The following is a 15702-nucleotide window of genomic DNA, read 5'->3' as shown; positions in this document are numbered from 1 at the left end:
TCAGTGCATTTGAAGTGGTCGTGGGTTCTGTTAAGAAGCATACGATAGGATAGATCAGTTTAGTTTAGTTTATCGGCATGTACATTAAGGTACAGCAAATAGCTTTTGTTGTGTGCTAACCAGTCAGCGGAAAGATTATACATGATTACAATCGAGCCACCCACAGTGTACTGATACATGATATTTATTCTTTTACAATGGAAGAAGCCAAGAGATGGAGGTGGAGAGGTATATATCATTAAGTGGCTTGCAGGCTGGAACAGTGGATAAAATCAAATTGTGGTGAACTAGTCTTCAGCACCATTATTGGGTTTCGCTGGCGTATTATTGTTACTCAACATAACTCGTATTCATTTGGGCCAATATTGGCCTCCAGGCTTGAAAGTTGAGGCACGGTGGCTCAGCAGTAGAGTTGCTGCCTTATAGCACCAGAGTCCTGGGTTTGATCCTGACTACGAGTGCTGTTGGTATGTTCTCCCGTGACCGTGTGGGTTTTTACCTAGTGCTCCGGTTTCCTCCCACACTCTAAAGATGTACAGGTTTGTAGGTTAATTGGCTTTGGTAAAGATTGTAAATTGTGCTCAGTGTGTAGAATGGTGCTAATGAACGGGGATCACTTGTCGACATGGACTCGTTGGGCCAAAGGGCTGTTTCCACGCTGTATCTCTAAACTAAGAACTAAACTAAAATGAAGAATATGCAGGACCATAAAATCTACAGTCCAGTTTTGAGATACTCAGAATTTATCCCATCTACAATGATGGTAGATTGGTTGAGAAGTGTGCTGTTTTTGAAGAGAAGTGTCCCTTTACTAAGGACTGAAATGGTTAAGTTCAAATCAAGTTGAATTTGTTGTCTTATGTATAAGTACGGGGAGGTACAGGTAGAATGAAGATTTTGCAGCAGCATTATGTGCACAAAGACTAGGACAACACACAAAACCCAGTTATACATAAATGAATACATAAATTATGCAAGACTAAACAAAACAACTATGCAAAGAACAAAGCATTAATGCAAAATCATAATTCGGATAACACGTCCACGACAGTGAAGAGGTGATCTTCTGCTTCCATAGTGTTCTGTTTCTGAGGTAGGATTTGGTTTGTGCTGGTCTATTTATTAGTGTGTATTTGTGTGGCCATGATACACTTGCGTCTGCATTAGGAATCTACTGCAAGTTCGGTGATCACTGTGGAACCTCTCCATGCAGTTTGCGGCCATGATGTTGAGCTTCTAGTTGCATCTCACTTTAATTCTCTCCATCCTGATCTTTTCTTTGGTCTCTCACACAATTCTAAAAAAATTAACAGGAGTTTAAGGACCAGCACCTCATCTTCCACTGGGCATTCTAAACGTAACATTATTCAATACTTTCTGCGGGTAACATACCCAGCATTGTATTATTCAGATCTCCAACCTTCCTTCCACATCCGTTTGTTGATTTTAGATGATATTCATGCATTTTTTACCTCTACACTCGTGTACCTTGGATTATCACCCTTTGTCATTTAATCTCTGGTGCCTATCATCCTATCACAAATCTTCCCTTTGGTACGCTCTTACTCTCCACCTTTGCCTGCATCTTAAATCCTGTTCACCTCTATTTTTTTCCAGTTCTGCAATGTTAACCCATCTTTTCAGAGATCCAGTCAGGCTGAACATATCTGTTTTTGGTATAGGTTATTTTTCTTACTAAATCTCCCAATCACAGCTTGACAACTGCATCCCTCAGGACACAGGACAGCTTGCAATGCTATTTTTATGTCACCGTTGATCATTGACATTGAGGTTCCCTGAGGTTCAACCTGAGAAGTAAATTAAAGTGGAGTGGTATAGACACTAGACAGGGTAACCATAGCTGATAGCTGAGCTCTATCCTATGAAAAGGCATTTTAAGATCCTCTTTCAGTGTTGATTACCATCAATTGATTACCATATCAATTCTTGATAACCATCTTCATTGTCTAGATTCCCACATGTTTTAACGTCATCTGCATTTTACAAATCATACCTTGTATATTCGCACCCAAATTGTTGCTATAGATGGCAAACAGCAGTGGGATTAAAACCATACTTTATTCCCAAGTTTGAATTTTCTTTCTAGTTCTGGGTTGCGTGATGATGTGATTGCAGCTGTGCTGGGGTCATTGGTGCATGGTGACATTGCTGTGGTGGTCTCTCAGTCTTCTGCCTCTGGTGCTCTGGAGCTTTGCCATGCTCCAGAGGCTGATTGATGGAGGAGCTGTGGATGCAGCTTGGGTTTTTTTTCTGTAATTTAAATTGATGAGATTGCACTCTTGAGACAATGCTCAAGGGAGAACACTACCGTTTGCTGTTATTTTTATAACTTGCCATTGACAAAATGTCCTTGATATCATCCTTGCTTCACAGCTGATAGCAGCAATTCTATTGACAGTGAGAAGGCAGCTTTTCCTACCCTCTCTTTAGTAATTGCCTGGCCTACTTCCACCATTTTCCTCAATTGTTCTTTTGTATGTTTTGTTTCCTGCATGCTGTTTTTCTCATTTAGCATTCCCTATATAAAATCTTTGCTTTACCTCCATTTTAACTTTCAGTGGTCATAACTACAACCTGTTACTCCAATAATTTTCAAGATTATTTGTTCTGTTTTCTTTAAAAAAATCACAATTTGTTCTGTCATCCATTGCTATGTGAACATGGTGATGGGTTTTTGCCTTGCAAATTATACAACTGGATGTCAATTGTGGAGGGGATAGATTTGGTAATTTTTGCCATGAATTGCCGATCAAGATCCCACTGTAATTCTTGATAACCATCTTCATTGTCTAGATTCCCACATGTTTTAATGTAATCTGCATTTTACGAATCATACCTTGTATATTCGCACCCAAATTGTTGCTATGGATGGCAAACAGCAGTGGGCCCAGCACCAATCCCTGAAACACACCACGTGTTACAGACCTCCAGTCCGAAAAACAGCCTTCTACCGCCACTCTCTGCTTCCTACCATGAAGCCAATTCGGTATCCAGTTAGATACAAAATGCTGGAGTAACTCAGCGGGACAGGCAGCATCTCTGGAGAGAAGGAATGTAATTGAAATTGTAATTAATTTATTAGCCAAGTATGTAAACATACAAGGAATTTGATTTGCCAACAGTCATACAAAAAAGCAACAAGATACATAACCACGTAAAAAAATTAATATAGACTTAAACAGCCACCACAGCCTGGACATTGAACTGATGGCTGTGGGTCTCCGCTTGTTCTGTGTGCCCTTGGTCTCACACGCCGTGATGACAATCCCCAGGGCACACAGCATAAGCATAGACCCACAGCCATCAGTTCAATGTCCGGGCCACACACACGCTCCTTCACCGTGATGTGACCAGAGCTGTACCGACTGCTGTCACTCTCTCTGCACCCCCTGTCCGCCCGAACAGTCAGAAAGCCGTCCACACTCGCACTAGACTCCGAGATGTCCTCATGGAGCCATGTCCCCACAAACACCGAAATCACTGCACTCACGGCACTCCCTCCGAGTCCTCACCAGTGCAGGCAGCACGTCCATCTTATTTTATTGTCGACCTCACATTTCCCACTGTAATGGAAAGAAATAACGTACCTTCTTTCCTACTTTTCTCCTGCGGTCAGGGCGATCGAAGCCCCCCCATCGGGGCGACCGAAGCCCCCCATCGGGGCGATCGAAGCTCCCCCATCGGGCGATCGAAGCACCACGGTCGGGGCGGTCGAAGCTTCTGCGGTTGGAGCTCCCGCAGTCGACCCCTAACAAAGGGACCGCCATCTCCACAATGTTAAAGCTGCAGTGCAGATGGAGATACGAAGAAAAAGTCGCATTGCCGTTGAGGAAAGAGATGAAAAAGGTTTCCCCCAACCACCCCCTCATAATACAAAAACTAAAGGTACACTAAAAACATACATGGACCAAAACAGCAAAAGAAGAGAAGGACAAAACAGGCTGTTAGAGTGGCTGCCATGTATGGCGCCACTTGGGTGTAGAACTGAAGTGTCAGACTGACGAAGGGTCTCGACCCGAAACGTCACCCATTCTCTCCAGAGATGTTGCCTGAATTACTCTAACATTTTGTATCTACCTTCGATTTAAACCAGCATCTGTTGTTCTTTCCTACACATTCTGTATCCAGTTAGTTAGCTCTCTCTGGATCTCATGTGATCTAACCTTCCAGAGCAACTGACCATGCAGAGCCTTATCAAAGATCTTGCTGAAGGCCTTGTCATAGATTACGACCACCTGTGTTCATCATCCTTCTTGGTTACTTCCTCAAAAAAAACAATCAAATTCACGAGGCATGATCTACCATGAAAACCATGTTGACTACCGCCAATCAGCCACTGTCTGTACAAGTGTATGTCTATCTTGTTTCCCAGAATGCTCTCCAGTGTATAGAGTAGTAGTGGCTCTGACATTCTGTCACTGAATGCACCGTTTAAACATTCGTTAATTACAATGCTCCTGGAAGTTGGAGCCACGTTACCTGGTGGAACTCTTATAACTAGCAAAATATGGGAATAGATCAGCGAGCAGCAAAACCTTTTCTGTTTCCTGGATGTATTGCTCCTTGCCTCCTTGTGTGCTCTTTATTCCTAGCATTTAAAGAACACTGGTATTCTGGCTCTGTCTTTACGAGGTGAAAGACATTGGTTTACTTCGAGCCTCTATCTCAATTCAGCCCATGTATGTTACTGTGTGTGCAATGATGGTTTTTCTTTTCTTTCTCAGAGACACCATGTGGAGACTTTTCACTGGCTCGCTCACAGTGGACGAAAAGTCTAGTGTCATCCTGCATGATGTGAGAGAGATTGAATCGTGGATCTACCGGCTCCTGCACTCGCCTGTGCCAGTTCCTGGCCAGAAGAGAGTAGATGTGGAGATACTGCCCCGGGACCTCCAGCCGGCCCTCACTTTTGCTCTGCCAGACGTAGCCCGCTTCTCATTGGTGGATTTCCCTCTGCATCTGCCCCTCGAGCTGCTCGGAGTGGAACCCTGCCTGCAAGTGCTCAGCTGCATCTTGTTGGAACATAAGGTGAGGAGTCATGCCGTTGTACAGCACGAAAATGGGCCTTTCGGCTCAACTGGTCCATGCCAACCAAGGTGGTCGGTCATTGCTAGTCCCATTTGCCCGCATTTGGCTCATATCCCTCAAAACCTTTCCTATCCATGTACCTGTCCAGGTTTTTTTTTAAAGGCTGTTATATATATGGTACCTATCTGAACTACCTCATCTGGCAGCTCATTCCATGTAACAACCACCCTAAGTGAAATTGTTTTGCATTAAGTTCCAATTAAATCTTGCCCCTCTCACCTTGATCCTGTGTCCTCTGGTGCCTGTCCCCTACCCTGGTAAACGTCTCTGTGCATAAATGCTATCTATTACCCTCATGATTTCAAACATGATTTCACTTTAAGATCACCCCTCATCCTCCTGTGCGCCAAGGAGTAAAGTCTTGGTCTGACAACTCTTTTCCTATAGCTCAGGCCCTCAGGTCCTGGCAACATTCTCGTAAATCTTCTCTGCTCTCTTTCAAGCTTAATGATATTATTCTTATAGCAAGGTGACCAAAATTGAATACAATACTCCAAATGCTGTCTCACCTACATCTTGTACAATTTAACATAACATCCCAACTTCTGTATTCAATACCCTGATTGAAAGTCAATGTACCAAAAGCCTCCTTGACCATCCCATCCACCATTGACGCCATCTTCAGGAACTATGTACCCGCACTCCCAGATCATTCTGCTCTACAACACTTCTACAATTCCCTGTGAAGGTCCTGCTCTGGCTTGACTTCCCAAAATTCAATACCTCACACTTATTTACTTCAACTATTTCTTCAGTAAGAAAATAACTGCAGATGCTGGTACAAATCAAAGGTATTTATTTCACAAAATGCTGAAGTAACTCGGCAGGTCAGGCAGCATCTCAGGAGAGAAGGAATGGGTGACATTTCGGGTCGAGACCCTTCTTCAGACTGATGTCGGGGGGCGGGACAAAGGAAGGATATAAGTGGAGACAGGAAAATAGAGGGAGAACTGGGAAGGGGGAGGGGAGGAGAAGGACAGAGGAACTATCTAAAGTTGGAGAAGTCAATGTTCATACCGCTGGGCTGCAAGCTGCCCAAGCGATTTCTATCTCGGATGCCATTTACAGCGATACTATATATTTACAGGGAACTATATATCTGCACTAGTTTCCGCTGCTCTGCAGCATTCCCCAGGGCTCTACAGTGTACATCCAACAATCATCCTCCGACACTTCTGGTCGTGGATTCTCCCACTGGTGGAACTATCCTCTCCACATCCATTCTATCCAGGCCTTTCACTATTCCGTAAGCTTCAATGCCCCCCCCCCATCCGTCTAAACTCCAGTGAGTAGAGGTCCAGTGCCGTTAAACGCTCATCATATGTTAACCCACTCATTCCTGGGATCATTCTCGTAAATCTCCTCTGGACCCTCTCCAGTGCCAGCACATCCTTCTGCAGATTATGGGGTCCCAAATTGTTCACAATACTCCAAATGTGGTCTGACCAACGCCGTATGGAGCCTCAGCATTACACCCCTGATATTGTATTCTAGTTCTCTCAAAATAAATACTAGCATTGTGTTTGCCTTCCTAACTACCGATTCAACTTGCAAATTAACTTCTTGGGAATCCTGCAGTAGCACTCCCAAGTCCCTTTTCACCTCCAATTTCTGAATTCTCTTCCCATTTAGGAAATAGTCTACGCCTTTATTCCTTTTCTGCTAGCTTTAGATTATGTGGCTAGAGGAAGTAGACTCAAGAGCTACCCTGTAAATTCTCAATTCCTGTACGTCTCAGTGAAATTGCTTCTCATTGCAGTACATTGGCCAGTCTTCCACAGTTTCTCCTACTGGGAAAACCACCACATTCCCGTAAACCCATCCAGCATATCCACCAAGAGAATCTGCAGAGGCAAACCAAGACCACCTGAGGGCAGAATTGAAACCATGTAAACAGTGATTATCACTAAATTTAACCACTAGAAAACATTCTCTCCACAATAACTCAAACAAGGCCCCTCAGGATCTTGCGTTTCTATCAAGTCGAGTCTTGTTCTTCTAAACCTCAACAGATTCAAAGCTAGCCTGTCCAAACTTTCCACATTGGACATCTACCCATTCCAGGTATTATTCCAGCAAACTATTGCTTCCAGAACATTGACATCCTTGGTGAAGGAGACCCGTAATGTACACACGACTCCAGATGTGGTTGCACCAGCATCCTATATAACTGAAAGATGACACAGCTGCTTTTCTTTACAATTCCCATAGAACAGTACAGCACAAGAACAGGCCCTTCTGACCACGATGTCTGTGCCAAGCATGATGCCAGGACCACCTACTTATCTAATTGCACAGAACCCATATCCCTCCATTCCCAGCATATCTTTGTGCCTAGACACAAAATGCTGGAGTAACTCAGCGGGTCAGGCAGCATATTGGGAGAGAAGGAATGGGTGATGTTTCGGGTCGAGACCCTTCTTCAGACTTCTTCTGAAGAAGGGTCTCGACCCGAAATGTCACCCATTCCTTCTCTCCCGAGATGCTATCTGACCCCCTGAGTTACTCCAGCATATTGTGTCTACTCTGATTTAAACCAGCCTCTGCAGGTTTTATTTCCGACATACCTTTATGCCTATCTAAATGTCTTTTAAATGACACTAACCGATCTGTTTTAGTCACCACTCCAGGAAGCGTGTTCCAGGCACTCCTCGTCCTCTGTGTGAAACACTTGCCCTACATATCTCGTTTGCCCCTCACCGTAAAACAATGCTGTCTTATTTGATTTTTTTCCATTCTGGGAAAAAAAGTCTGACTGTGTGCCTCATCCTTGCCTCTCATAATTGACAATCTTCCTGATCAGTAGCGCATCTCTCCTACCTCTTTTGCTGCTGTCTCTTTCATGATTGAAACGTCAAAACCCCGGAATATTGAGCTGCCAATCATGTCCCTCCTGCAACCTTATTTCCACAATGGCCGTACATCGTCGTCGCAAGCACCAATCCAGTCTAAGTTCATCTGTTTACGCCACAATACTCCATGCATTGAAATAAACATAACTCAGCTCATCAGCATCGTCATATTCCTTTACCTCTCCTGCCTCTCCTCCCTTTGAAACATTAGTCCCAGCCTCTATCTTCTCATTAGTCTTTCCAATTTCAGACCCACCATTCTGGTTCTCATCCCCCTGCCTCTCTAGTTTGAACCATTCTGAGTGACACCAGTGAACCACTCTGCAAGGATACTGGTCCCCCTCCAGTTCAGATGCAACCTGTCCCTCTTGTGCAGATCACCTCTGCCCCGGAAGAGATCCTAATTGTCTAAATATCTGAATTCCCCCCCCCCCCCCCCCCCCATCCCCCTACACCAACTCATGAGCCACACATTCATCTGTCCTATCTTCCCATTTCTACCCTCACTATCGTGTGTCACCAGGAACAATCTGGAGATTACTACCCTTGAGGGCCTGCTCGTTAATCTTCTGCCTTACTCCCTATATTCACTTTGCGTAACTCATTCCTTTTTCTCCCTATGTCATCTGTGCCTTCGTGCACAACAACTTCCAGCTGCTCACCCTCCCCCTTAACTGTTCTGCAGTTGCTTGGAGACATCCTGGCACCAGGGAGGCAACACACCATCCTGGAGCCTTGTTTGCTGCCACAGAATCTCCTGTCTCTGCTGCTAACTAACTAGTCTTCTATCACTATGGCTCTGTCTGCCTTTCCCCTTCCTTGTGGTGCTTCAGAGCCAGGCCCAACACTGCTGCTGTTGCTCTCCCCTGACCGGTCGGTCTTCTGCCACAACAGTATCTTAAGGAGCATACCTGTTGCCGAGGGGAGTAGGTCCATGGGATTCTTGCACTTTCTGCCTACTCCCTTTCCTGCTGGTCACTCATCTACTTCCTGACTGTACCTTAGGCTTGTGTACCTCACTTAACTCTCACCGATGACATCCCACACTCTTGGATAATCCTGAGTTCATCCAGCTGCAGCTCCAGTTCCACAATGTGGTTCTGAAGCTGAATGCATTTACCTCAAGTGTAGTCTTCAGGCACTAAAAATGTCCCTGACTTGTATCATCCTGCAGGAGGAGCATTCCACTATCCCCACCTGTCATCTCCACGACAGCAAAAAACTAGGAAGAATTACTCAGAAAAATAGACCCCACCTTAACTTGCTATTACCCTTTTTTCAGCTCACTCGCTTAAGCTCTGAAGCAAAAGCCTCAGTGCTGTACTTTACGTTAACACAGTCCATCTTCTAACACGGCCCTGCTGCTAAACCTTCCTCGCCTTTTATTCCCTGCTGTGCCTGCTCCTCAGCCAATCAAATGCCTGCTTTTCAAATGTCCCACTTTTGTTTAAAACAAAATATCTTTTCAATCTAAGCAAAGATTTCTCTCGACTCTTCTGTCGATTTTTCAACAATATCTTTCTGCTCAAATTGGCTGCTCACCAACTCTCTCCATGACTCTTGAACACACATCGACATTTGAATACTAATATGCTAGGGCAATAGACAATAGACAATAGACAATAGGTGCAGGAGTAGGCCATTCAGCACTTCGAGCCATCACCGCCATTCAATGCGATCATGGCTGATCACTCTCAATCAGTACCCCGTTCCTGCCTTCTCCCCATACCCCCTCACTCCGCTATCCTTAAGAGCTCTATCCAGCTCTCTCTTGAAAGCATCCAACGAACTGGCCTCCACTGCCTTCTGAGGCAGAGAATTCCACACCTTCACCACTCTCTGACTGAAAAAGTTCTTCCTCATCTCCGTTCTAAATGGCCTACCCCTTATTCTTAAACTGTGGCCCCTTGTTCTGGACTCCCCCAACATTGGGAACATGTTTCCTACCTCTAATGTGTCCAATCCCCTAATTATCTTATATGTTTCAATAAGATCCCCCCTCATCCTTCTAAATTCCAGTGTATACAAGCCTAATTGCTCCAGCCTTTCAACATACGACAGTCCCGCCATTCCGGGATTCAACCTAGTGAACCTACGCTGCACGCCCTCAATAGCAAGAATATCCTTCCTCAAATTTGGAGACCAAAACTGCACACAGTACTCCAGGTGCGGTCTCACCAGGGCCCGGTACAACTGTAGAAGGACCTCTTTGCTCCTATACTCAACTCCTCTTGTTACGAAGGCCAACATTCCATTGGCTTTCTTCACTGCCTGCTGTACCTGCACGCTTCCTTTCAGTGACTGATGCACTAGGACACCCAGATCTCGTTGAACATCCCCTTTTCCTAACTTGACACCATTCAGATAATAATCTGCCTTTCTATTCTTACTTCCAAAGTGAATAGCCTCACACTTATCTACATTAAACTGCATCTGCCATGTATCCGTCCACTCACACAACCTGTCCAAGTCACCCTGCAGCCTTATTGCATCTTCCTCACAATTCACACTACCCCCCAGCTTAGTATCATCTGCAAATTTGCTAATGGCACTTTTAATCCCTTAATCCCTTTATCTCCTGATTAAACTTGCACCCTATGTCGAGGCTACTGTTTGGGGGCCTATAGATAACTCCCATTAGGGTCTTTTTACCCTTATAATTCCTCATTTCTATCCATACTGGCAGTTTGAAGTCCCCTTACAGTAAGTGCTAACATTCTGTATGCTTGCTGTATCTTCATTCTGGCCGTTTGTGATCATGCATGTGAATACATAGATAGACCCCTCTGCATCTTGAATATGTGTTTTGATTTTTCTTGCAAAAATTACAATGTCAGAATGATTCTCTCCCCCCCCCCCCCCCCCCCCAAAAAAAATACACCTCATGGCGAGTCTGGCTATTTAGAAAATCTTAAGGCTTTTTATACATAAACGAGAAGGCAGGGAGAAGGTAGGATCGTTAAGGATAAAAGGGAATTTATGCTTGGAGTCAGAGGATGCAGGCAAGGAATTAAATGAGTACTTTGAAGTTACTCATTTCCATGAATAACTGGCTTACTCATGGAAGACAGAGGGTTGTGATTGATGGAAGGATGTTTTTTTGCCTGGAGGTCTGTGTCTTGAGTGCAGGGATTTGTGTTGAGACCTCTGTGGTTTATACACATGTCTTCATGTCCAAGTTGCGTAGGTATGTTGGTTAGTTAGTTTGCAGATGATGACAAAGTTGATGGAGTTGCAGACAGTGAGAAACGCTATCAAAATATACAGGTAGTATAAGAAAATAACTGCAGATGCTGGTACAAATCGAAGGTATTTATTCACAAAATGCTGGAGTAACTCAGCAGGTCAGGCAGCATCTCAGGAGAGAAGGAATGGGTGACGTTTCGGGTCGAGACCCTTCTTCAGACATATACACTGGGTTATAGATCAGCTGCAAAAATGATCGGAATAATGACAGATGGAGCAATCCGAGCAAGTGTGGTATTGCACTTTGAAGATCGAACGTAAGGGGAAAATACACAGATAATGGCACAACCCTTAATTGATGTACAGAAGAATCTTGATGTACAGAAGAATCTTGGGGTTCAAGTCTTTGTAGCTGTCAAAGTCTCAACACAAGTAGATAGGATGGTAAAGAAGGCGTGTGGCATGCGTGGCTTCATCAGTCGGGGCATTGAGTATAGGTGTCAGGAAGTTGTGTTGCAGCTTAGAATCATAGAAAATAAGTGCAGGAGTTGGCTATACAGCCCTTCGAGCCAGCACCGCCATTCAATATGATCATGGCTGATCATCCAAAATCATGTTTTATCCAAAAGCTTTATATGAATTTGGTGAGGCCACATTTAGAGTATTGTGTGCAGTTCTGGTTGTCCCATTAATGTAAAGATGTGGAGGCTTTGGAGAGGGTACAGATGAGGCGTAGATAGGGTAAATAGTCAGAACCGTTGTCCCAAGATGGAAGTGTAATAGACGGGAGGGTGCAGCTTTAATGGGAAAGGGGCAAAATGTAAAGAAAATCTACAGGGCAAGTTTTCCAAGAACCTTTGACATGCTCATAATAATGGAATTTTGCCAATAGACTTTGTTGGTGGGCTTAGGTCAATAAATCCCATATTTTCAAACTGCTTTCTTATATAGCATGTTCAATGTTCTGTTGTTCCTGATTGGTGTCTTCCTTCTGTTTACTCTACAGGTGGTGTTGCAGTCCCGTGACTACAATGCGCTCTCCATGAGTGTGATGGCTTTTGTTGCAATGATTTATCCTTTGGAATATATGTTTCCAGTTATTCCCTTGCTTCCCACTTGCATGGCTTCAGCAGAACAGGTATGGAGTGAAGTATGGAAGCTAATGAAATTTGATCCAATAGATCCCTTGACCCCTCCCTCCCCTCTCCCCCCTCCCCACTCCCCCATCCCCTTCACCCCTTCCCCATCCCTCCCCCTCCCCCCATTCCTCCCCTCCCCCTATTCCCCCACCCTTCCCTCTTCCCCCCTCTCCTCTCCCCCACCCTTCCTCCCCTCCACCCCTCCCCTCCTGCCCCCCTCGGCTCAACCATGGAGCGGTAGCCGGGCGGGGAGTGCCCCCATGGCCGTATGCGGGACAGCGAAAAGGCAGTGACCATGGCCCCGTTTCTCCTGCAGAGCCGAAGCATCTCCTGCAGCTCGGTTGCAATCTGCGGCAGGAAACGCTGGCGACGGCACAAACCCGTTGCCGGGCAGGGAGCGTCTCCCGGGGCCATGGGTGGGTGAGAGTGAGAATTTGACAGGGGGAAGGGAAAATCGGAAGTGTCAGTATTACAGTTGAGCAAAGGGGACTATGGAAGCATGAGGGAAGGAGCTGGGCAGTGTTGACTGGAAGGAGACCCTGGCAGGGAAGACGGTGGAACAGCAATGGCAGGTATTCCTGGGAATAATACAGAAGGTGCAGGATCAGTTCATCCCAAAGAGGAGGAAAGATTCTAAGGGGAGTAAGGGGCGACCGTGGCTGACAAGGGAAGTCAAGGACAGTATAAAATTAAAAGAGAAATGTATCATAGCAAAGAAGAGCTGGAAGCCAGAGGATTGAGACTCTTTTAAAGAGCAACAGAAGATAACTAAAAAGGCAATACGGGGAGAAAAGATGAGGTATGAAGGTAAGCTAGCCAAAAATATAAAGGAGGATAGTAAAAGCTTCTTTGGTTACGTGAAGAGGAAAAAAATAGTTAAGGCAAATGTGGGTCCGTTGAAGACAGAAGCAGGTGAATTTATTATGGGGAACAAGGAAATGGCAGATGAGTTGAACTGGTTCTTTGGATCTGTCTTCACTAAGGAAGACACAAACAATCTTCCAGATGATCTAGTGGCCAGAGATCCTAGGATGACAGAGGAACTGAGGAAATTCACATTCGGCAGGAAATGTTGTTGGGTAGACTGATGGGACTGAAGGCTGATAAATCCCCAGGGCCTGATGGTCTGCATCCCTGGGTACTTAAGGAGGTGGCTCTAGAAATCGTGGACGCATTGGTGATCATTTTCCAATGTTCTATAGATTCAGGATCAGTTCCTGTTGATTGGAGGGTAGCTAATGTTATCCCACTTTTTAAGAAAGGAGGGAGAGAGAAAACGGGAAATTATAGACCAGTTAGTCTTGCATCAGTGGTGGAAGATGTTGGAGTCCATTATAAAAGAAGAAATTGCGGAGCATTTGGAAGCAGTAACAGGATAATTCCGAGCCAGCATGGATTTACGAAGGGGAAATCATGCTTGACTAATCTTCTGGAATTTTTTGAGGATGTAACTGGGAAAATGGACAGTGGAGAGCCAGTGGATGTAGTGTGTACCTGGACTTTCAGAAAGCCTTCGACAAGGTCCCACATAGGAGATTAGTGGGCAAAATTGAAGCACATGGTATTGGGGGTAGGGTACTGATATGGATAGAAAATTGGCAGACAGGAAACAAAGAGTAGGGATAAATGGGTCACTTTCAGAATGGCAGGCAGTGACGAGTGGGGTACCGCAAGGCTCGGTGCTGGGACTGCAGCTATTTACAATATACATTAATGACTTGGATGAAGGGATTAAAAGTAACATTAGCAAATTTGCAGATGACACAAAGCTGGGTGGCAGTGTGAACTGTGGAAGATGCTATGAGGTTGCAGGGTGACTTGGACAGGTTGTGTGAGTGGACAGATGCATGGAAGATGCAGTTTAATGTGGATAAATGTGAGGCTATCCATTTTGGTGGTAAGAATAGGAAGGCAGATTATTATCTGAATGGTGTCAAGTTAGGAAAAGGGGAAGTACAACGAGATCTAGGTGTCCTAGTTCATCAGTCACTGAAAGGAAGCATGCAGGTACAGCAGGCAGTGAAGAAAGCCAATGGAATGTTGGCCTTCATAACAAGAGGAGTTGAGTATAGGAGCAAAGAGGTCTTTCTGCAGTTGTACAGGGCCCAAGTGAGACCACACCTGGAGTAATGTGTGCAGTTTTGGTCTCCAAACTTGAGGAAGGATATTCCTGCTATTGAGGGAGTGCAGCGTAGGTTCATGAGGTTAATTCCCAGAATGGCGGGACTGTCGTTTGTTGAAAGACTGGAGCGACTGGGATTGTATACTCTGGAATGTAGGATGAGAGGGGATCTTATTGAAACATATTGGACACGCTAGAGGCAGGAAACATGTTCCCGATGTTAGGGGTGTCCCAAACCAGGGGCCACAGTTTAAGAATTAGGGGTAGGCCATTTACAACGGAGATGAGGAAAGACTTTTGCACTCAGAGTTGTGAAGCTGTGGAATTCTCTGCCTCAGAAGGCAGTGGAGGCCAATTCTCTGGATGCTTTCAAGAGAGACTTAGATAGAGCTCTTGATGATAGCGGAGTCAAGGGATATGGGGAGAAGGCAGGAACGGGGTACTGATTGTGGATGATCATGGTTAATGGCAGTGCTGGCTCGAAGGGCCATATAGCCTACTCCTGCACCTATTGCCTATTGCCAATTGAGTGGACAGGATGAAGGCACTGACCTCGGGCCCATTTCTCCTGCTGCGAGCTGCGGGCGACGGCCATCTTGTTGGACCCTCTTCCGCCGCCTCTGCGGCATACTGCACCATGGGAGGAAGGTCAGCATTTTCCCAGGAGGCAGCATAACTTGGTGGATGGTGACAAGGTTGCTGATGGAGAAGTTACTAAATATCCTGTTTGGGATAGAGAAATTAAGGAATCATAAAGCTGATGGTAAAAGACATCAAAGGGCTTATTTGGGCATTTTCTTAAGGAAGCATTGATGAAGTTTTGCAATTGATATTTGATTGTGCTTAAAGTAGGAGTTGAAAACTTGTTTTGGCTATTGATCAATTGCAAGTCTCTGGATGGTCTGTTGCTGTAGATAGTTCTGGATATTTTTACTTAAGCTAAATGGTAGAGGACCTCTCCCTGTCATTCACGGAAGTGATAGAAGAGCTATGAAAGACATGAGAATGCACTACTGTTGACATTTGGTTTATTTTGGTCTCCTGACATGTGTGTAAACACTTTGTTTAATGAGCATGTTGCAGCAATCAATTCATTGAGGTACATTGCCTTTAAACTTGAACAAAGTTGGTTTGCGGTTCCTCGAACATCTAACACCTGAGGGTGCAATGGAAAAGCAGTTGCCCACAGGGGAGGGGTGTTTCATATTCAGTGGGGGAAAGGGGTGGGAATGGTTTGGATGAGGTGAGTGGGATGCGGGGCATAGAGGAGTGGGGCAATGTATGCCCAGTGGGG

General features: G+C 45.1%; 1 protein-coding gene across 19 annotated transcripts in view; it reads left to right on the top strand.

The window, feature by feature from the left end:
- The window catches only part of madd (MAP-kinase activating death domain), a 155751-nt gene that overhangs the window by 32259 nt on the left and 107790 nt on the right, over positions 1-15702 (top strand). For all 19 annotated transcript variants that reach the window (XM_078415009.1, XM_078415006.1, XM_078415001.1 and 16 more), the window contains 2 exons: positions 4746-5049; positions 12154-12285. In XM_078415009.1, the coding sequence (XP_078271135.1) occupies positions 4746-5049; positions 12154-12285 (436 nt within the window). The remainder of the gene's footprint in view (positions 1-4745; positions 5050-12153; positions 12286-15702) is intronic.

The sequence above is a fragment of the Rhinoraja longicauda genome, chromosome 18 (genome assembly GCF_053455715.1).
Source record: "Rhinoraja longicauda isolate Sanriku21f chromosome 18, sRhiLon1.1, whole genome shotgun sequence".
Lineage (NCBI taxonomy): Eukaryota > Metazoa > Chordata > Chondrichthyes > Rajiformes > Arhynchobatidae > Rhinoraja > Rhinoraja longicauda.
Note: the sequence above shows the minus strand (reverse complement) of the source record. Positions and strands in the feature narration are given on the sequence as shown.